The sequence below is a fragment of the Apis dorsata genome, unplaced genomic scaffold (assembly GCF_000469605.1).
Source record: "Apis dorsata unplaced genomic scaffold, Apis dorsata 1.3 scaffold_74, whole genome shotgun sequence".
Classification (NCBI taxonomy): domain Eukaryota; kingdom Metazoa; phylum Arthropoda; class Insecta; order Hymenoptera; family Apidae; genus Apis; species Apis dorsata.
The window spans coordinates 974517-991997 of record NW_006263372.1 but is presented as its reverse complement, the minus strand read 5'-3'; the positions used below and the strand labels follow the sequence as shown (position 1 = coordinate 991997).

The 17481-nt window shown below is 24.7% G+C and overlaps 6 protein-coding genes across 7 annotated transcripts in view; 1 reads left to right on the top strand and 5 right to left on the bottom strand.

Annotated features, from left to right (window-relative positions):
* The window catches only part of LOC102674019 (fructose-bisphosphate aldolase-like), a 20730-nt gene extending 18693 nt beyond the window's left edge, over window positions 1-2037 (bottom strand). The window contains exon 1 of the mRNA XM_006610489.2: window positions 1898-2037. The gene's annotated coding sequence lies outside the window, so the exon portion shown is untranslated. The remainder of the gene's footprint in view (window positions 1-1897) is intronic.
* Window positions 2038-2605: 568 nt separating this feature from the next.
* Window positions 2606-6768, bottom strand: LOC102675806 (fructose-bisphosphate aldolase-like). The gene is made up of 6 exons (XM_006610675.2): window positions 6591-6768; window positions 5443-5655; window positions 4908-5224; window positions 3854-4076; window positions 3479-3658; window positions 2606-3379 (listed from the first exon to the last, which is right to left on the bottom strand). The coding sequence occupies exons 1-6, from the start codon at window positions 6627-6629 to the stop codon at window positions 3242-3244; spliced, it is 1110 nt and encodes a 369-aa protein (XP_006610738.1). The 5' UTR covers window positions 6630-6768; the 3' UTR covers window positions 2606-3241.
* A 326-nt stretch (window positions 6769-7094) lies between these two features.
* Window positions 7095-9200, top strand: LOC102672880 (ADP-ribosylation factor-like protein 6-interacting protein 4). The gene is made up of 2 exons (XM_006610480.2): window positions 7095-8548; window positions 8629-9200. Exons 1-2 carry the CDS (start codon window positions 7416-7418, stop codon window positions 8756-8758), a joined length of 1263 nt encoding a protein of 420 aa, XP_006610543.1. The 5' UTR covers window positions 7095-7415; the 3' UTR covers window positions 8759-9200.
* On the bottom strand, window positions 8898-11449 carry LOC102673187 (RING finger and transmembrane domain-containing protein 2). The gene is made up of 5 exons (XM_006610483.2): window positions 11052-11449; window positions 10894-10973; window positions 10093-10803; window positions 9808-10023; window positions 8898-9740 (listed from the first exon to the last, which is right to left on the bottom strand). Exons 2-5 carry the CDS (start codon window positions 10963-10965, stop codon window positions 9507-9509), a joined length of 1233 nt encoding a protein of 410 aa, XP_006610546.1. The 5' UTR covers window positions 10966-10973; window positions 11052-11449; the 3' UTR covers window positions 8898-9506.
* A 306-nt stretch (window positions 11450-11755) lies between these two features.
* On the bottom strand, window positions 11756-14489 carry LOC102673317 (probable citrate synthase 2, mitochondrial). Its single transcript, XM_006610484.2, has 8 exons — window positions 14430-14489; window positions 13888-14100; window positions 13366-13704; window positions 12917-13122; window positions 12666-12798; window positions 12402-12596; window positions 12070-12171; window positions 11756-11988 (listed from the first exon to the last, which is right to left on the bottom strand). Exons 1-8 carry the CDS (start codon window positions 14487-14489, stop codon window positions 11779-11781), a joined length of 1458 nt encoding a protein of 485 aa, XP_006610547.1. The 3' UTR covers window positions 11756-11778.
* Window positions 14490-16553: 2064 nt separating this feature from the next.
* Window positions 16554-17481, bottom strand: part of LOC102673444 (ras-like protein family member 10B) — a 10683-nt gene continuing 9755 nt past the window's right edge. The window contains exons 5-6 of one of the 2 annotated variants that reach the window (XM_006610486.2): window positions 17437-17481; window positions 16554-16953 (exon numbers count right to left, since the gene is read on the bottom strand). The exon at window positions 17437-17481 is cut by the window's right edge and continues 6 nt beyond it. In XM_006610486.2, the coding sequence (XP_006610549.1) occupies window positions 16828-16953; window positions 17437-17481 (171 nt within the window). In that variant the 3' untranslated portion in view covers window positions 16554-16827. The remainder of the gene's footprint in view (window positions 16954-17436) is intronic. The other variant, XM_006610485.2, reaches the window with a different exon arrangement.

Sequence of the window (17481 nt, the reverse complement as noted above, 5' to 3'; positions counted from 1 at the left end):
GAATTTACTAAGTATATATATATATATATATATACTTAGTAAATTCAATAAAATAGATAATTTTTTAATTCAATAGGTTATTTTAATAATAATAATATTAATATCAAATAATAATTTATCATCGACTTTTAGAAAAATATTTCTCATAAATATATATGAAAATTTAATTGTAAATAGTGAAAAATTATTTAATCAATTTTTTAAAAAATATCAAATGTGAATCATAATCAATCTTAAAATATTTATAAAAATATAATATATAGAATTAAATTTATTTTTTTTTTTTAATATAATAATTCAATCGAATATTTCACAACAGAAAAAGAATATTTATAACATCTTACAATTAGTAGATTTGAATATGCGAATAAACAAAACTCGATACGGAAAAGCGCTAAACATGTGTATAAAATCATACGATCAAATTGGTTATTTGCCAAAACATTATTCGTATTTATGGGACGAAAGAATGTATGATGAAACGCTCGTAAAAAAAAACTGACACGTGTATAATAATATAATTATTGTATTCATGTACGTGCACAGTAGATGCATTTCGAGGCACAGTTCACGTGTCACTATTACTAATTTTTTATTTCACATATTTTATCTATCAAAATCTTTCTAGGAATTATACAATATAGATTGCCGGATTGCATAAGTTTTCATCATAATTAAACAATGCATGTAAACAACTAATCTAATTCTATCTAACCTATGAATATCATTGATCATAATTATTAATTCTATTCAATGAAACGACCAAATTAGATTGTCATTGGAAATAACAGAAATAGATATCGAAAAACTATCATACAAAGTTAGACGTAATTTGAATATAAGGACTTAGAACAAATAAATATACTAACTTAAAACTATGAAAAACTATATAGATATATAACATATAAATTATATGTGAATATAATTATAATGAAGAATTTTATGTAAATAAAAGAATTTTTAAATTCCAATATTTTTTCTATTTATTATATTATATAACAAAATAACAATAATTGAAAAGAAATAAATACTTCTATTCTTATGATAGATATATATTATCGGTTTAGAGGTTATATTGATAATTTAACATGAAAAAACTTAATTGAAGTTTAAATTTTAATTATTCATTAATAATACTATTACATAAAATATTTTTATATGTATATTTAATATTGTTAAAGTTTCAAGTTTTAAAATACATATATTTTTATCGTTATCGAATACAAAATATGTGTATCTTAAAGTATTCTTTACGAGACTTATTTATTCTTATTATACTTAAAAATCACGTAATACAATTATAATTAAATGAAAATAGTTTTTTCCTATATTTATTTATTTATTTCTGATAATTCATGTTTTAAATAATATTAGATTAATATACTTAAAGATTAAAACTAAAATAGTTTTTTTATATAAATAGTGTTTAATAAAAAATAATAAAAATATAATTAGAAATATATAGTTTTCATTTATATCATTAAATAACATTATTTAATGTAATAATAACTTAAGTTATAAATCTCATTTGAACTTATAAAACAATATATGTGTATATATATATATACAAATATCAAATGTGAAAATATATATATATAGCTTAAACTTGATGTATATGTGAATGTTTATAAATTTATGATAGCGAAATACAACTTTTTAGAAACTTGAATATGAAATATAAAATATTGTAATTATATAAAATGATATTATTTTGAGATACACTGGGTGTCGACCAAATGTCAGTCAAGGTCGAATCCCATTGTAGGTCAAACATCAGTTTTCACATCAATTTCCCGGCATGAAACAATAAATGAAATTCAATAAAAATGCGTGGTACTTTTTATTTCAATTTTCAACTTAAATTATTTATTCAAAAACACGTATAAACATAACTTACCTTATATCGATGAGATGATTTCTAACTCGAAACGCGTACACGTAAATCGTACGATTTGCTGGTTGGAAAGTGACTGAGGTAAGACTAGGCTATTCATTGGTTTCAAAGTCTGATACAGAATAAGTGGCGCAAGCGCACTCTCTCACATAATTGCAACGATTCTCAACTTTCATTTGAATGATCGTTTTTATAAAACGATATAAATAACGTAAATATAGAATTAAACTTCACGGATAATTCATTGATAAAAAATACTTCTTTTATAAATGTTATTTTTCGTATTATATGCAAGAAAAATTATATTTGATGTAATTTGTATTTTATATGTCAGAAAATTTCTTTTATTTCTTTTGACAAATGTCTGAATATTATTATTATAGATTGTACAAATACATGTAATATTTAAAATTAGACAAATACTTATACAATAGATGTCTAAAATTAAATTATTTCTACAAACAACTAACGATAATACGTTTCAACTTAAAATAGTGAAATACTTCCATTATATTTTGTAATATCTTCCAATAATAACAAATTAATACAAATTACAAAAGTAAATTTATATTAAATATTGTATTTATATTAATTTTATATAATATTTCAATTAAAGCATATATGCGCATAATATTCATTCAATAAATAAATTAAAATATTATATATCCTTGTATAATATATTTATATTTATTTTTTATATTACATTATATATTTTTTTAATCAAAATAATAAATCAAATATAAATTTATCAAGTCGCATTGAATAAATGCTCTATAGTTACGACAGTGTCGAACACACGTGTTGATGATCCGGTCTATTATGCTTACAAGAATAAGAGAACGTGGTTGGTGGGGATCCATGGAAATGACGCTGTATCGACCACTAGTGAGGTAAATTTTCGAGTAACGTACGACCTAACTCTCACGTATTATCGCAGAAGCCTTCAATTGAGAATCCCTGCTTTAGAGGTCAATCAAGGGCACCTTGTATGACATTCGTCGAATTTACTCATACCATCATTTCATTATAAAGGTTGACGTATTCTTGTGATAAAATATTCGTTGAAATATTCTTTATCGTTTACGTGATAAAATTCATTGATAATAATGTAAGATGTCATCTCATCATGACTTGGTAATGATCTTGATGAATTTGTTGAAATCGATTGTATCGAAGATATTCGAGAGAATCAATAGACAATCGTATGTATTTGATATCGTTGAATTGCATAATGCAATTGAAAATTGGAGTATTACATAACATTCGTTATACAGATTACAATATTCATTTATACAGATATATCTTGTCTTTTAATCGAGTATTTGTAAGATGGTTAATAATCAAAGATTACTTAGTGCATACGCTGTTATCAATTTCTAATTGTCCTAATGAAGCTTGGGAGGCAAGTTGTATTTTTTTCAAAAGCAAGGTTTGAGCTTCAGCTACCTTTGTAGCATTTCCTTTCCAAATCTTCATTACTTCGTTCTTTGAAACAAACAAAATTAAAATAAATTTTGTATTTTTATACGTGCATTAAATTAAAATAACATTTATAATTTGACGATGAATTAGAATATAATGTACTTGTAAGGCACGTCCATAACAATACGTCAATTGCCAAGGTTTTTTCCCTTCGTAATTTGCAATAGCATTTAAATTTATTATAGAATCTTCATCCGTTTGACCACCACTTAGAAATATGACTGCTGGCACTGCTGGTGGTACTGTTCTTTGCAAAGCTAATACTGTATGTTCAGCCACAAGCTATAAATTTTTAATAATTTAATTGTGATGAAAAGATATTATATATTTTATAAAAATCTTCTTTTTTACTGAGACATAATATCGAATTAAATTAATAATTTAATTATTTCACAAAATAAGATCTTAAATTATGAAATTTAGTGAAAAAAAGAAAAAAAAAACGAAATTGTTTGAATAAAATTTAAATCATTATACCTGTGGCGTACAATTAATTTCTTCTTTCTTTCCTGGCAAAACCATTGCTGATTTCAATATCATACCTTCGAGGTAAACTCGATGTTGTTGTAAAGCACGCATTACGATAGATAATACTTCTTCATGAACTTCTAACGCTTTATTTATTCCATGTTCACCGGGGCTTAATATTTCTGGTTCTATTATGGGTACTATTCGTGCACTCTGACATATAGTGGCGTATCTATATAAAAATTAATTGTTCAATTATATTATTGTAGCAAATGTAAAAGTTTTACATATTACGCAATTAAAATTTATCCTGTTGAAATAAATTCGAGTGTACAAAACATGTTTGCAAAATTATATAATAAAAATATATCGAGTTACGGATAAATGGGTAATTTATGTATAATAGTTTGATTATATTGAATCATTTAAAAATTGACAATTATAAAGTTTTATCAGTGACATGATAAAATTTTATATTTTTTTTTTACATGTAAGCAATAAACAGCTCAAAGTACACGATGGAAATTTTTCGTTTGACAATATAATCATTGATATTGTTTTTAAATCAGCTTTTTGAATACACTTTATATTGCAAAAATGTACAGAACATGAACTATACTAAAAAAAGTAATAATAGAAATAATAATAAAATAATAATAGAAATAAAAATTGATACTATTTTTAAAGCTCTCTATCTTTTAATCTCTTTAATATAACCGATGCAAATTATATTGACCTTATGTATGATCTATGTAACGTTCATAATTTTAGATTAGATTAGGTTAGAGAGAACGTAAATTAAAGAACTACATAATATTTTTATATTCTTGTACTTTAATTTATCCCTTCTAATTTAAAAAATATAATTGCAATTTATGTTTCTTAAATATCAGTTTCTTAAATATTCATTTTAAAAAAAAAAGAAAGTATGCTTCTTGAAACTTGCAATTTCAACAACTTTTTATAAATTTTCTTCAGAAGAGATTATAGAAGAAAAAAATAATTTGCATTCTTGAAATTTGTCTATTTTTTTCTCTGAATATAATGATAATGAATTATAAACCTTGCGAGGACATCCGCATTCGTAACCATGGCCAACTGAGACGGCGTGGTCTCCGTGATGCTGAATGTGCATCTCCATTTGGCAAAATGGCAGCCGTCTCTCTTATATTGAATACATCTTTCTTGCAAATTGTCCAGACCTTCCGTAGTATTTTCGGTTTTCGCGCCAAAAAGAGGGACCAATCCCTTGTCGACCTTAATACCGGGCATGACATTCCTTTGACGTAACAGTTCGATCATGTCGATGCCATCAGCCGTTTTTTCATAAATTGTCTCATGATGCAGAATAACACCACTTATGCATTTTGAAAATTCAGACTGCGATGAGAAAAATGCAAATACGAGCGCGTCAGAGTTTCAGTTTGTGACAATGATTCGTGATTTCAACTCATCCAAGTCATTGAAGATTCTTAAGAAGATTAATGATAGTTTCTTAAGAAGCGTTGGCCTTTTTCGTTTCATCAGTGCTATAATTCGCGGTATATCGTCTATAATAATTTCAGATAAATAAAAGTTGCAAATTATAGTATAATGACCTTATCAGCTGAAAATAACATTTGTCGATAATTGCGCCGATTAGTTTCGGTATTTTCCACACCGAGCTCATCGAATCGCTTTTGTAAAGATGCAGGAGACTCATCACAAGCTAGTAATCCTTTTCCTGGAACTATGACGGCCTCCACAATTTTTTTTAACTCCTGACAAAGTGCTGGCTCTAGTTCCGTATATTTGGTGATGGGCGATGATATCTGATTGATAAATATTCTTTAGATATAAAATATTCGATGAAATTTGATGGAAAAATGATAGAATGTGATAGAAGAATAGTCAAGTTGAATTAAAATTGATTTTATGATTGATTTGAATTCTTAATCTCTTAGATTTTTAAGAAATCTAAAAAAGATACTAAAAAATTATTTTCAATGTGGTTATTATGCAAGCCAAATATTTGAAATTTGTTTTTTTAATAAATATATCGTTCGATTTGTTAATTAAATAATATTAATTTAATGATTTATATAGAAAAAAAAAAAAAAAAGAAAAGAAAAAAGACGAAATATATATCAGTTTCAAGGCTATAAAGTAAAATTAGAAAGGTCAGTAACCGTAGTGGCATTCGAATGAGTTATATTTAATTTCGTGCATCAATCACTCGACATTCTGGTCTTAATAATTTCATAGCAAATAACACTTGTTTAATATGGATCTTACACTTCCAAAGTGTAATAATTATTATCAGACACTGATATAGAGGCAACAAAGTCCAAAGATGATATTAAATATTATGTCGTAATTGCAATTATGTTTTTAAATTATTGATTTCTTTTTATGTTTAGATAATTTAACATAAATAAATATTTTTTCAACATAATAATAATAAAATTAATCATTTTATATTTATATTATATATATATATTTATTACTTGTATGAGAATTTTTTTTTTAATAGAAATATACATTTTAAGAAAAAATATAATAATATTATAAGAATGATGTCATCAATATTAGATATCAATAAGACATCTAACATTAATAATAAAAATGATTTAAGATATTTTATTTAGTTTAAATTTCTTTCATACGTAATTTTATTATTAATAATGATTTAAAAGATATATTTCTTTATTTATTTAAAAAATAGATAATAGCAAAATTTCTTATTCAAAATAGGTTAACAATTTACCTTGTCTTTGCAATAACATTTATCTCCTAGTCGTTTCATTATTTAAGTTTTATAAATAATACTAGAAAATTTAAAAAGTAGAAATAAATGTGTTCTTATTTTAATATATATGTATAAATATCATATTGATGAAAATTTGTAAACAAAAATTTTGTTAATTAAAAGATAAGAAATAATAAAACAATTGAATATTTATTGCCTATATGAAAGTAGAATGCAATTTGTATATAATTTAAAATATAATAATGAAAAATTAAAATATTTATTCTTTTTTAAAAAAAATAATTATAATTATTAATTTTAAAAAAATAAGAATTTTTAAAGAATAAATGTTAATAAAAAAAAAGGATTATTATAGATAAGAAATTAAAAATTAAAATTAATTTAATTTTTATATACCAAGCGGATTTTCTAGTCAATTATTACCAACAGTTCAATGCTAATAAAAAAACCCTAAATATTGCACAGTTATATTATCATGAAAAATTGCCTTAAGTCTCGACAAATTTTTGAAATGGAAATCGATGAAGAGGACTGTTGTAATTTGTTAAATCGAGGTTAGTTACGTGCTCGCGGGATGCACTAGAATATTGATAGTTCGTATGCATTTAAAAACTATTTTGTGGTATTTTAATGTTAACGTATTCATTTATACGTAAGTCTTATCTATCATTCCGTATCAGAATATTTTTTAGTGAAAAACTTTCGATTAAAATGTAGAAGGTTAATCATCGATGCGATTGAACGGTAAATAAATGTAAAAAAGACATAATATTTAAGTCTAATACAGGTTTAATTAATTTAGAATATTAGTTAAACACTACAATGAGTAATAAAGAAAAAAGTGATTTACGATTAGACCAATGCGTTAAATCGAAAGAGGAAAGAGAAAGAAAGCAATCAGTGACTTCACAAAGTGATGATTCTGATTCAAAGAAAAAAAGGCGTAATACATGTAGTAAGGATAAAAGAAAAAAGTCAAAGCACAGAAGTAGCTCTAGTAGCTCCAGTTCCTCAAGTATCTCTAGCCGTGAGACTAAGCATCAAAATGATAGAGATAGAAGAAATGACAAGTGGGATAAAAGATTTGAGAATGGTGTTAGACCATATCGACCAAATCCAAGAGAAGGTAGAGGATATTACAAAGGACGAAGTGGATATTTGGATAATCGTAAACGTAACTTTGGTTATCGACCTTATAAACATTCTGGATTTTATGATAGAAATAGACACAACAATTCACAATATAATAGGTATAATAGTGAAAGAAGAGGTAATAGATTCTTAAATCATAATAGTAGAAGACCACCTTACGATAGATCTAGAAGTAGGAGCACTTTGGATCATGATCATCAAAGAAACTTAAAAGATTCTAGTGAGCAGTCAAGAGAAAGTAATTCAAAAGAAAGATATGTAAAACAAACTAGTGCTGACAAAGCAGAAAAAAGAAAAGATATAGATGACATACATATGAAAGGAAAAGAAAAGAAAAAAAATGAGGACACCCAAGAAAAGACTGATCATATTGCACGTAAAAAGTTAAAAAGAAAAAGATCATTGTCTTCTTCAAGTACCTCAAGTGTTAGCAGCACTAGTAGTGACAGTAGTAGCAGTAGTTCTAGCAGTAGCAGTACTAGCAGTAGTTGTAGTAGTAGCAGTTCAGATACTTCTGAAGATGAAAAAAAACGTAAAAAAGCAAGAAGAAAAGCTAAAAAATTAAAAAAAGCTATGAAAAAACGTAGGAAGAAGAAAAGAATGAAGAAAAAATTAAAGAAAAAATTGAAGAAGTCTAAGAAAAAATTACGAAATACTGATAAATCCAAAGAAAGTATTTCTAAAGATGTTTCTCAAGAAGTATCAGAAAAGTCAAAGGCTATGGCACCTATGACAAAAGAGGAATGGGAAAAAAAGCAAAATGTAATACGTAAAGTTTATGATGAAGAAACAGGGAGATACAGGTATTTCTATATAAAAAATATAAATTTATTACTTGTAATGTGTACATACACAATTTATATTTATTTTAACATTTTTATAGGTTAATTAAAGGTGATGGAGAGGTCATAGAAGAGATAGTGAGTAGGGAACGTCATAAAGAGATAAATAAACAAGCAACTAAAGGGGATGGAGAATACTTCCAAGCACGCTTGAAAGCCAATGTTTTATGAACTATTTTTCTATGTATGCTAAAAAAATACCCTTATATAATAATTACTTTATTGTCAGTGTTAAAGTCCTGTATGACAATATGTTTTATAATGTCTCAGAGAAAATACTTATATGTTGTACATTAATGAAACTTGTCTACAGTGTGATTTTAATTATATTACATGCACGTAACGTTTAATCTAGAACGTTAATGACCAAATGTTGAATTATAATCAACAACGAACGTAATTTAGATTCTAAGACATATAGTCATATTTTTTTCATATTATGACTATTTGTGTTCATTGTCATGTATGAAGTAAAAAAACCACACTTTTGAATACATCATAAAAACACTAAACGTAATGTAGTAATACTTATAAAGAAAATTTGTAACTATTCAATTTCAATAAGCCAGTTACATTATTTTCGTAAATAAACAGTTAATTGACAATTGGTAAATCATTTTAAAATATAAAATTTATTCTCGTATTTGAGAAAAAGAATAACTCTATCATTTCTTATATACAAGTTATATTACATTTGTTAAATTTATATATAATCTCGATAATTTTTTTAAAGTAATCAATATATGAAGATTATTTTTATTACAGATATCAAAATAACTGATAAATGATTCATATAAAGATAACATTGTTATAAAATTTTTAAAAAATGTTTGCTTTATGTAAATGAAAAGCTTAATACAAATTCTTACAAGTACAATTAGGAGTGAAAAAATACAATTTCATATATTATATATGAAAGTCAATATAACTGAATAAAGTGACTTGTATGGCCATCTCGGTAAATAGGATCGTCGGTGATTGCTGCTCGACATAATGGGCATGAACATTCTCGATTCAACCACGTTAAAACACATGTTTCGCAAAAAATATGTTTGCAATGTAATCTCACAGGCATCGAATATTGATCATGACAAATTGCGCAAATTCCACCTGAAGCTACTAATTGCTCTTTTGATGGCGATACACCTAAATTCTGTAATAAAATTAATTATTAATAGTTTTATAAATTTCTTTTATTTTTAAAAAATTGTAAAACATACCACATTTTGAAGTAATTTCCAAATAGCAGTTTGAAATAATTTTAGACGGGATAGTATATCAGTTCCTTTGCTCACTGTATACAATAGAGAAAGTAATACCCCAAATATTTTTTCTGTACCTTGATAACTTTCAAAAAAATAATATAACCATGGTTGAACAGGTGCAACACATCGATAAAGTTGAGATGTTGCTTCTACCACAAGAAAATATTTACCCTAAAACAAAATTGTCATTTAATTTTTTAATTAATTAATATTATTAAACAATTGTATAATAGAACTCACCCTTTTTCGAAGAGCCAAAAGTTTTGAAGGTAAACATGTTAAAAAAACTTTAAGAATAATGGTAATCAATTTTAAAACAAAATCTGTTATCAAAACTGACCACAATAGTTCCCAAATGGTAAGAGGTTGTGAATATGGAGAAAATATACGTGTATCATATTCAAAATAAATAAAAACTATGCATCCAATAATATAACATGTAATAATTAAAAGTGATAGCCAACTTTTATTATTTTGTTTTGCAATTTCACGTTTTACAACGTTGTTAGTATAATTAAATGTAACAACTAATACTATAAAATTTAATATACTAGTCCTGTAATCATAGAGGCCTTTGATAAGAAGAATGCAAACAAAAAGAATATATTTTCTAAGTCCTTGATACAATGCACGTGTTTGTGGACTAATTCGTACTGATTCTGTTGAATTTTCTTCTATATCATTATTATTGTTATGATTAATAACATTACTATTATTGTTTTGGCTTTCACTCACAACCTCATTTGCAGCCTCACGAATATTATTTAAAAAATTGTCTGTTGCAGTTGTTTGATGATGATTGTCGTGAACTGAAACATCTTGCAAATTTGTACTATTTATTGATTGATCTTCAACATCAATGATGTAATTATCAGATGTAGGAGATACAGTGTCTATAGAAGTTTGAATTCTTTGAATATTTAATAATGTACTTAATGAAATGCCAGGTTGCTACAAATATAAATAAAAATAAACATATTATTATTATATTAGAATAAAAATTTATAAAATATTAAAAAAATATATTTTTTTAATACATACACGTTCTAAAAAAGGCCTAATTTCTTCTATAGTAGAAGCTATATTATTTGAAAATATTCTAGAATGTTCCATATTTAATACTAAAATTGAAATACTTTATATTAAGATTAAGATAAACACAAAAATTGATATTAATATCTATCACGAAATATACGTACGGTATAAAATTAATTCTTGTGTTTGTCACAAAAAACATCAATTAATGTCAAGATAAATCATGAGTATTTTTTTATATAACTATGTGATTAATATTAATACAATATGTGACAAATGGTAGATGAAAAGAAGTGGCATTTTCGTTACTGAAGATTGAATATTAGAACATATAACCACAGAAAGGAACTGTCATACTAGAATTTTGTATCAAATTCATTTCACAAATTAATATTTATTTAGGTATTAAAACTTGTTATGAAATATTAACTTTTTTACTTTTTACAATATTGTATTTTCATTGAAAACTTCGAAAGTTTTCATAATTTTTGATATATGTAGATATTCAATTACGCCATTTTCTTTAGAAACATTCGTAACTAACATACCAACAGAGCTTTAAAACAAAGCGTCAAGTTTAAAATTATAATTTATAAATTTTTTTACTATATAAAATATAATAAACAGATAATTTTGTAAATTAAAATAAAATTCAAACATAAATACATGATTAAATAAAAATTTTTTCAGATTTGAAATAGATATTTAAAACGAATAAATAATTAAAACGAAAAAATAACCAATATGTAGTATTAATTTTTAAAATTAATATATTTTATTTATTTCATTAAAATTTAGTAAAAAAAATTTACATTATTAAAATATATCACAAAATTATATATAATACTATACTTGACAATATTATTGATTTAATATAGAATTCAATAAAATTTATTTTCGAGTACTCTTTACAGGATTTCCTCGTTTATGTTTTCCTCGTATCCCATGAATAGAATTTGAATAAGTATGAGTACACTTAGATGCCGGATGCTCGACCGGAGCATTAACTGCTTTTGTCCAAATGATCGATGCAATTGCACCCAACGCTCGCGACATACACAATAATACTTGATTGAATTTCATATCTTTTAATCCATAAAACTATTCAAAAATATATAATAATATATAATAAATGTATAAAATCAATTACAATTATGATATAAAATAAAAATTATAAAATACCTGAAAAATAGGTGCAGCAATTGCATTTTGTTCAGGATAAATATCTTTTCCTTTTGCTGTTTTCATTATCATAGTAAGTATTTGAGTGAGAGTTTGTGATAACTAAAATAACAAATAATTTGTTTATTGAAAAAAGTATTATCTTTTATACATGATTGTTTAATTTAACAATTCATTAAGATTGTAGTTAATTATATAATTTTTGAAAATAATAATTTATATATTTTTTAACTAAAAAAATATATATATAATACATAAATTAAAAACATTATATAATATATAAATTAAAAAAAAAATATATATAAAAATATAATAAAGATATATATAAATACCTTTACATTGGGATCATTTGGCAAATGTTCTCTCGTATAATTTATCAATGCGGTGTATTTTGGGTCACAAAATTTTGTTTCTTGATAACCAGCTAATTTTTCCCTTTTAATCAAAGTAGCTATATAATTTCTTAATTTTTCTTCTTTCGATTCATGGCCAAAAAGTCGTTGTATTTTTGAATGGAATTCCATATACTATTTCATTAATATATTGTAAAAAGTTATTTAATAATATTTGAAATTATAAAAAAATATTTTATTTACTTCTGACATTGTGCCACTCTTAGGTTCATCAGTATATGCTAAGGCTCCTGCTGCAAGAGCTTGATTGACATACAATTGAGAAGCTCCAAGTATTTCTGTAATATGAACACTAGGAACTCCACCATTTTCGTCTCTATAACAATATCTTATGATATAAATTTTTTAAATATATAATTGAATATTTGAAAAGGAAAAAGTTTTGATTTATTAAAAAATTAAAAAATTTTTTTTATGCAAGATAATTTACTTACGCGTTCAAAACAATATATAGTCGAAGAAAATCTACCAATGAATTTCTTTGATATTCCGAAATATCAAATGTATTATATAAACATTCTGATAGAAATTGTACCCAATCACCAGTATCTTCTTTCAAGTTCTTTAATTCTCCTTTAGCAATTAAACCGACTATTGCTGGTAGCGTTGCTAATAGCTCCATACTATCTTCATATGTGTACTTTAAAAATAAAAAAAAATTCCAATTTCCATTTTAATTAATTATTTTAATTTGATTTCTTATTTTATTTTTTCTACTTATCAAATAAATAAATATAAAATATAAAATAAATATTTTTTACAAAATTAATTATTCATCCTTGTTTAAAATTATGCAATTGTCTATTTTTAATAATCAGAATATAATAAAAATTTCATAATTTTATTATTTATTAATTTATTAAATTTCAGTTTAAGAACTCACTTCCCAATGAGTATAGCTTAAAGCGCCATTTTTTAAAGCTTCTTGTATGTATTTGCCAGACTCAAAAACGGTGAGTGCTATCGATAGTTTTCCAAGAGGCGTCGTTGTTTTTGGTAGATTTTGAAGAACGGAACCTACAATTCCGCCACCTGGTCCTGACCACCAATTTTTCTTTTTCTGGCGGCGTATCGACCAATCAGCGATCAACGATGCTGTTTGTTCTTTTGTTGGAACATCACCAGTTAACAGTAACCAGAACACAGCTTCCGCACTTGGTGACTTTCCTTCTCGAGGTAAGAGTGTAATAACTTCTGGTATAGTTAGTCCTCTATATTTAATCTATATACAAGAATCAAAAATTATTTATTTTCAATCCGTTCTTAAAAGTGAAATATATTATTAAAAATTCCAGATTTTTATACGGTATCGAAAAATTTATTAAAATTACATTAAATAAAGATAAAATATATTTGAGAATATATCTGATTTTTACGTATATATTTAATAATATATAATATTTACCCCATATTTTGAATCAGTCTCAGAAGTTTCTCTGACAATAGTATTCACGCCATTTAATCCTTGATAAATATTTTCTACGGTTACTTGGCTGATGACTGACGATCCATGTTGTTGACGAAAATTTCTCAATAGATCATAATGTATAGGAATCTTTTCACACAAAGCCTCCTTCAAGTCTGTGCTTGTACTAGGAACGCCTCTTGTTGTACTCACCTTAACATTTATTTTATTTTTTCATATCTTTGCAAAAATATAATTCTTTTTCTATCAATGATAATGATAATTAATTTTTCAATTTTATTCGTTAATTGGCATAAATTATAAATTATACAAAAATAAATTATTAAAATTAAACAAAAAAATTACATAGAAAAGAATTTTTAAAACGATTTCAGATATTTTTATAATTATTGATGGTATAAATAACGATAAAAATTTTGAAAAGCAAATTGGCTGCGAATAACCTCGTACATCGGTAAATCGATTCCAACCGTCAATACGTGTCGCTGTCCATGAAAATTAACGTTGCTGCGATTCCTCACATTCTTTAGAAACATCATCTGCATTTTCAGGAACTGCGATTCTCTCCAAATCCAAAACATCTTTTCGAAACTCCTTTTCTACGAGAATCTTTAAACGTAAATTATTTCCATGACAAAAAATTGTTGAAAAATTGATCTACCACATTATTTCTCGTATTTATGTAGATTTATGAAAATTTATTATTTCTATGACACAAAATGTAAAATTTAGTCATGGCTTCGTTTCAAATTGAGAAGACGAAGGTCGAATTATGGTACTATTTCTCGTTGCAATATTTAATCGAAAATTTTCTTTTGTTTTTGTTTTTTCTGTATATGTCATGAAGTTTTATTTTATTAATTTGAAATATTATTTGTTTTAAATATAGTTTGAGATAAGAGGAATTGAAAATATTTAATTAGAAATGAGTGATAAGGAAATGAGCTAAATAAAAAATTCATAAAACTTGATTTAATTTTTGATTATTTTTTTTTTTTATTGCGTTACTTCTGCATACAAAATATTATGTGGTATTTTGTATGTAAAATGACGCTTATTTGATATATTTTCGATGACTGTACAAATTCACGTCGAAGTTTTTGTACCTTGTCTAGATTTGCTATTTCGATACAAAGATTTTTTTTCCAACGAACACATGTTTGTATGTAATGTAATGTACAGTTTATATGTTGTTCTATTTAATATATTTAACACTTAGTATATTTATTCTGCGTGGTCTACACGTGTACTAAATAATAAATTGATGTGAAAATAAAATAATAATTGATTGTTGGCACAATATTCTTGATTTTAATAATTAACATAAAAAATATTTTAATGATCGTTCAACGATCGTTAAACTTTATTATTCAGAACTGTTTTCGCTTATTAATCGTTTAATTAATTGAGCCAATAATATTTTGCGTTAAAATGCGTATAAACGACAACAACGGTTAACATACATTTTTTTAGAGATCTGCATATGTATAGGTGTACAGTATTTCACAATATCAACAGCTACGCTTACTGGCTAGTGATTAATTCCTTAACAGTATAGTAAAATATATATTATGTATATTGTATACACTATTGCTTGATCTGAGGTAACTCTCAATAATATACTATTATTACATTTATTTGTTTGCTATTATCATTTTTTTATTATTAATATTAATATTATTATTATTAGGCCGAATACATTATTGAAAAGTAAAATAAAAAAATTATTTTGTATATTCAAAGATATAATAATACAGCAACAAAATATAATAAAACAATATCACAGATAAAGCAATATTAAAAATAGAATGAAATTTGTCACATTTGTACACAGATTTTTTAAATTTTTTTCAAAAATATAATTTTTCGAGATTTATGTAAAATGATTGATTTTAATCGATAAATAAATTTATCTCTCATATATATATTGTATTTTGAATAAAAAATTTAATTACTTTATAATTTTTAAACATTTTTCAAAAATTTATATTTAACTAATGAAAATTGAGATATAATACCTTAGAGAAATTAAAGATTTTGAAAAAAGAGATAAATCCATTTATATATTAATTTTTGTAATATAAAATATGGCTAATTTTTTACAAAATATAAAAATTGCACGATATATTTACAAAGTGAATTATAAAATAAATTGTCGAAATTAAATTACACATAGAGAGATTCGGCAGTCGATTACGTATATACATACGTATTTGCAATATTTTCATCATTCTCAAAAGAGCAGTTGTATAACATGATTGCATTATTTTTCAGTGTTAAAATTACACAATGAGCAGTTTTGTGATAATATTCACAGACGAGATTTGAAGCTTCTTCGATTTGCGAAATATGTATATTCAATATTTTTTCCATAACTAGATTCTTATTTTCATAATACTGATAAAGGTTCTTATTTTCATAATACTGATCTCTCATGAATTTTGAGAGATTTTTTGCAAAATATAATCGATCAATTATAACGAAGAATACAAAATTAAAATTAATTGAAAAATAATAAAATCATCTTACTTTAAAATAACTTTTGATTGCTTGTTTCAATTTGTACTTATTATATAGTTATTAAATTTATAAAAATGATAAAAACGTTTAGAATTTTTTCATAAAAAACTGTTCATGTTTTCGTTGAAAAATCTCAATGTTTTGACTAATTACAATACTGCATTCATTATCAATTACTGCATTATCAATTGATGAACCGAAGAAATTCATGTATTCTTATTTCATATTACAATTCCGTTAGATGACACCGGAAATAATTGTTCACAATAAAGTTGATCTTTCGCATTTTCCATTTCTGGCTCAAAAAATCTACGACCCTGTATCATGGTATGGATAGAAGCAACTTCTTTTGATAATGTGGTCGCAAAAGTCGAGCACGTTGATTTTCTGGCTTCAATGTCAGAGAAGAATACATTTTTCGCTGGTGTCATGCGAGTGAGATCGTAAGGGTTGCGAAGGTGCAGGCGTGGGGGAAGGTGGTCGTCCTTCCACAGCTTGAATACTCTTCATTAATTCACGAAATACCTATTAGGAATATATATTTGCTATATTTTTCATTAAATGTATTTTTTTACATTATATATTTTTATTTTGTAATAATATATACAACAAATAAAACTTTTAATCATGCTTTTTTGTAGTTTTAACTATGCTTTATAAAATAGAAAATTTTGGAAAATAGTTTTTCATAATAATATAGAATATTTTTCGTGACAAGATAATATTTAACAAAGTTAGTTCATAAAAAAATGTTAATTCCTTTATATTTTTTTATTTGAATTTTTTTTAAACAAATGAAATTCCAAAAATATATTTATTTTACAAAATAATAAATATTTTTATATTGAAAATATAAAATTTTATTTATTTATTTGTATATATATCTTTAAAATTATTAAAAATGTCACGAATGCATTTATTTATTCGATTTAAATATTTTAATTAATTCCAACGTCATCGATAATTCCCATGGCACTCATCGTATTAATAATACGATATTGTACGTACTTGCACAACACGGCAGTTAAATCTGGCGCTACATTCCACGTAGCC

Bases quoted from the DNA above. Each gene is read 5' to 3' on its own strand.
- LOC102675806 (XM_006610675.2), bottom strand. From the start codon at position 6,629: ATGAAACGACTAGGAGATAAATGTTATTGCAAAGACAAG. The intron at 5,656-6,590 runs GTAAATTGTTAA...TTTATCAATCAG, and splicing joins AATGTTATTGCAAAGACAAG to ATATCATCGCCCATCACCAA. The intron at 3,659-3,853 runs GTATAATGATTT...AAAAATTTATAG, and splicing joins AAATTAATTGTACGCCACAG to CTTGTGGCTGAACATACAGT.
- LOC102673187 (XM_006610483.2), bottom strand. From the start codon at position 10,965: ATGGAACATTCTAGAATATTTTCAAATAATATAGCTTCTACTATAGAA. The intron at 10,804-10,893 runs GTATGTATTAAA...TTATATTTGTAG, and splicing joins TTAGGCCTTTTTTAGAACGT to CAACCTGGCATTTCATTAAG. The intron at 9,741-9,807 runs GTATGTTTTACA...ATTTTATTACAG, and splicing joins GGAAATTACTTCAAAATGTG to AATTTAGGTGTATCGCCATC.
- LOC102673317 (XM_006610484.2), bottom strand. From the start codon at position 14,489: ATGTTTTGGATTTGGAGAGAATCGCAGTTCCTGAAAATGCAGATGATG. The intron at 13,705-13,887 runs GTAAATATTATA...TCTTGTATATAG, and splicing joins AGACTGATTCAAAATATGGG to ATTAAATATAGAGGACTAAC. The intron at 12,799-12,916 runs GTAAGTAAATTA...ATATTGTTATAG, and splicing joins CTATATATTGTTTTGAACGC to AGACGAAAATGGTGGAGTTC.
- LOC102672880 (XM_006610480.2), top strand. From the start codon at position 7,416: ATGAGTAATAAAGAAAAAAGTGATTTACGATTAGACCAATGCGTTAAA. The intron at 8,549-8,628 runs GTATTTCTATAT...ACATTTTTATAG, and splicing joins GAAGAAACAGGGAGATACAG to GTTAATTAAAGGTGATGGAG.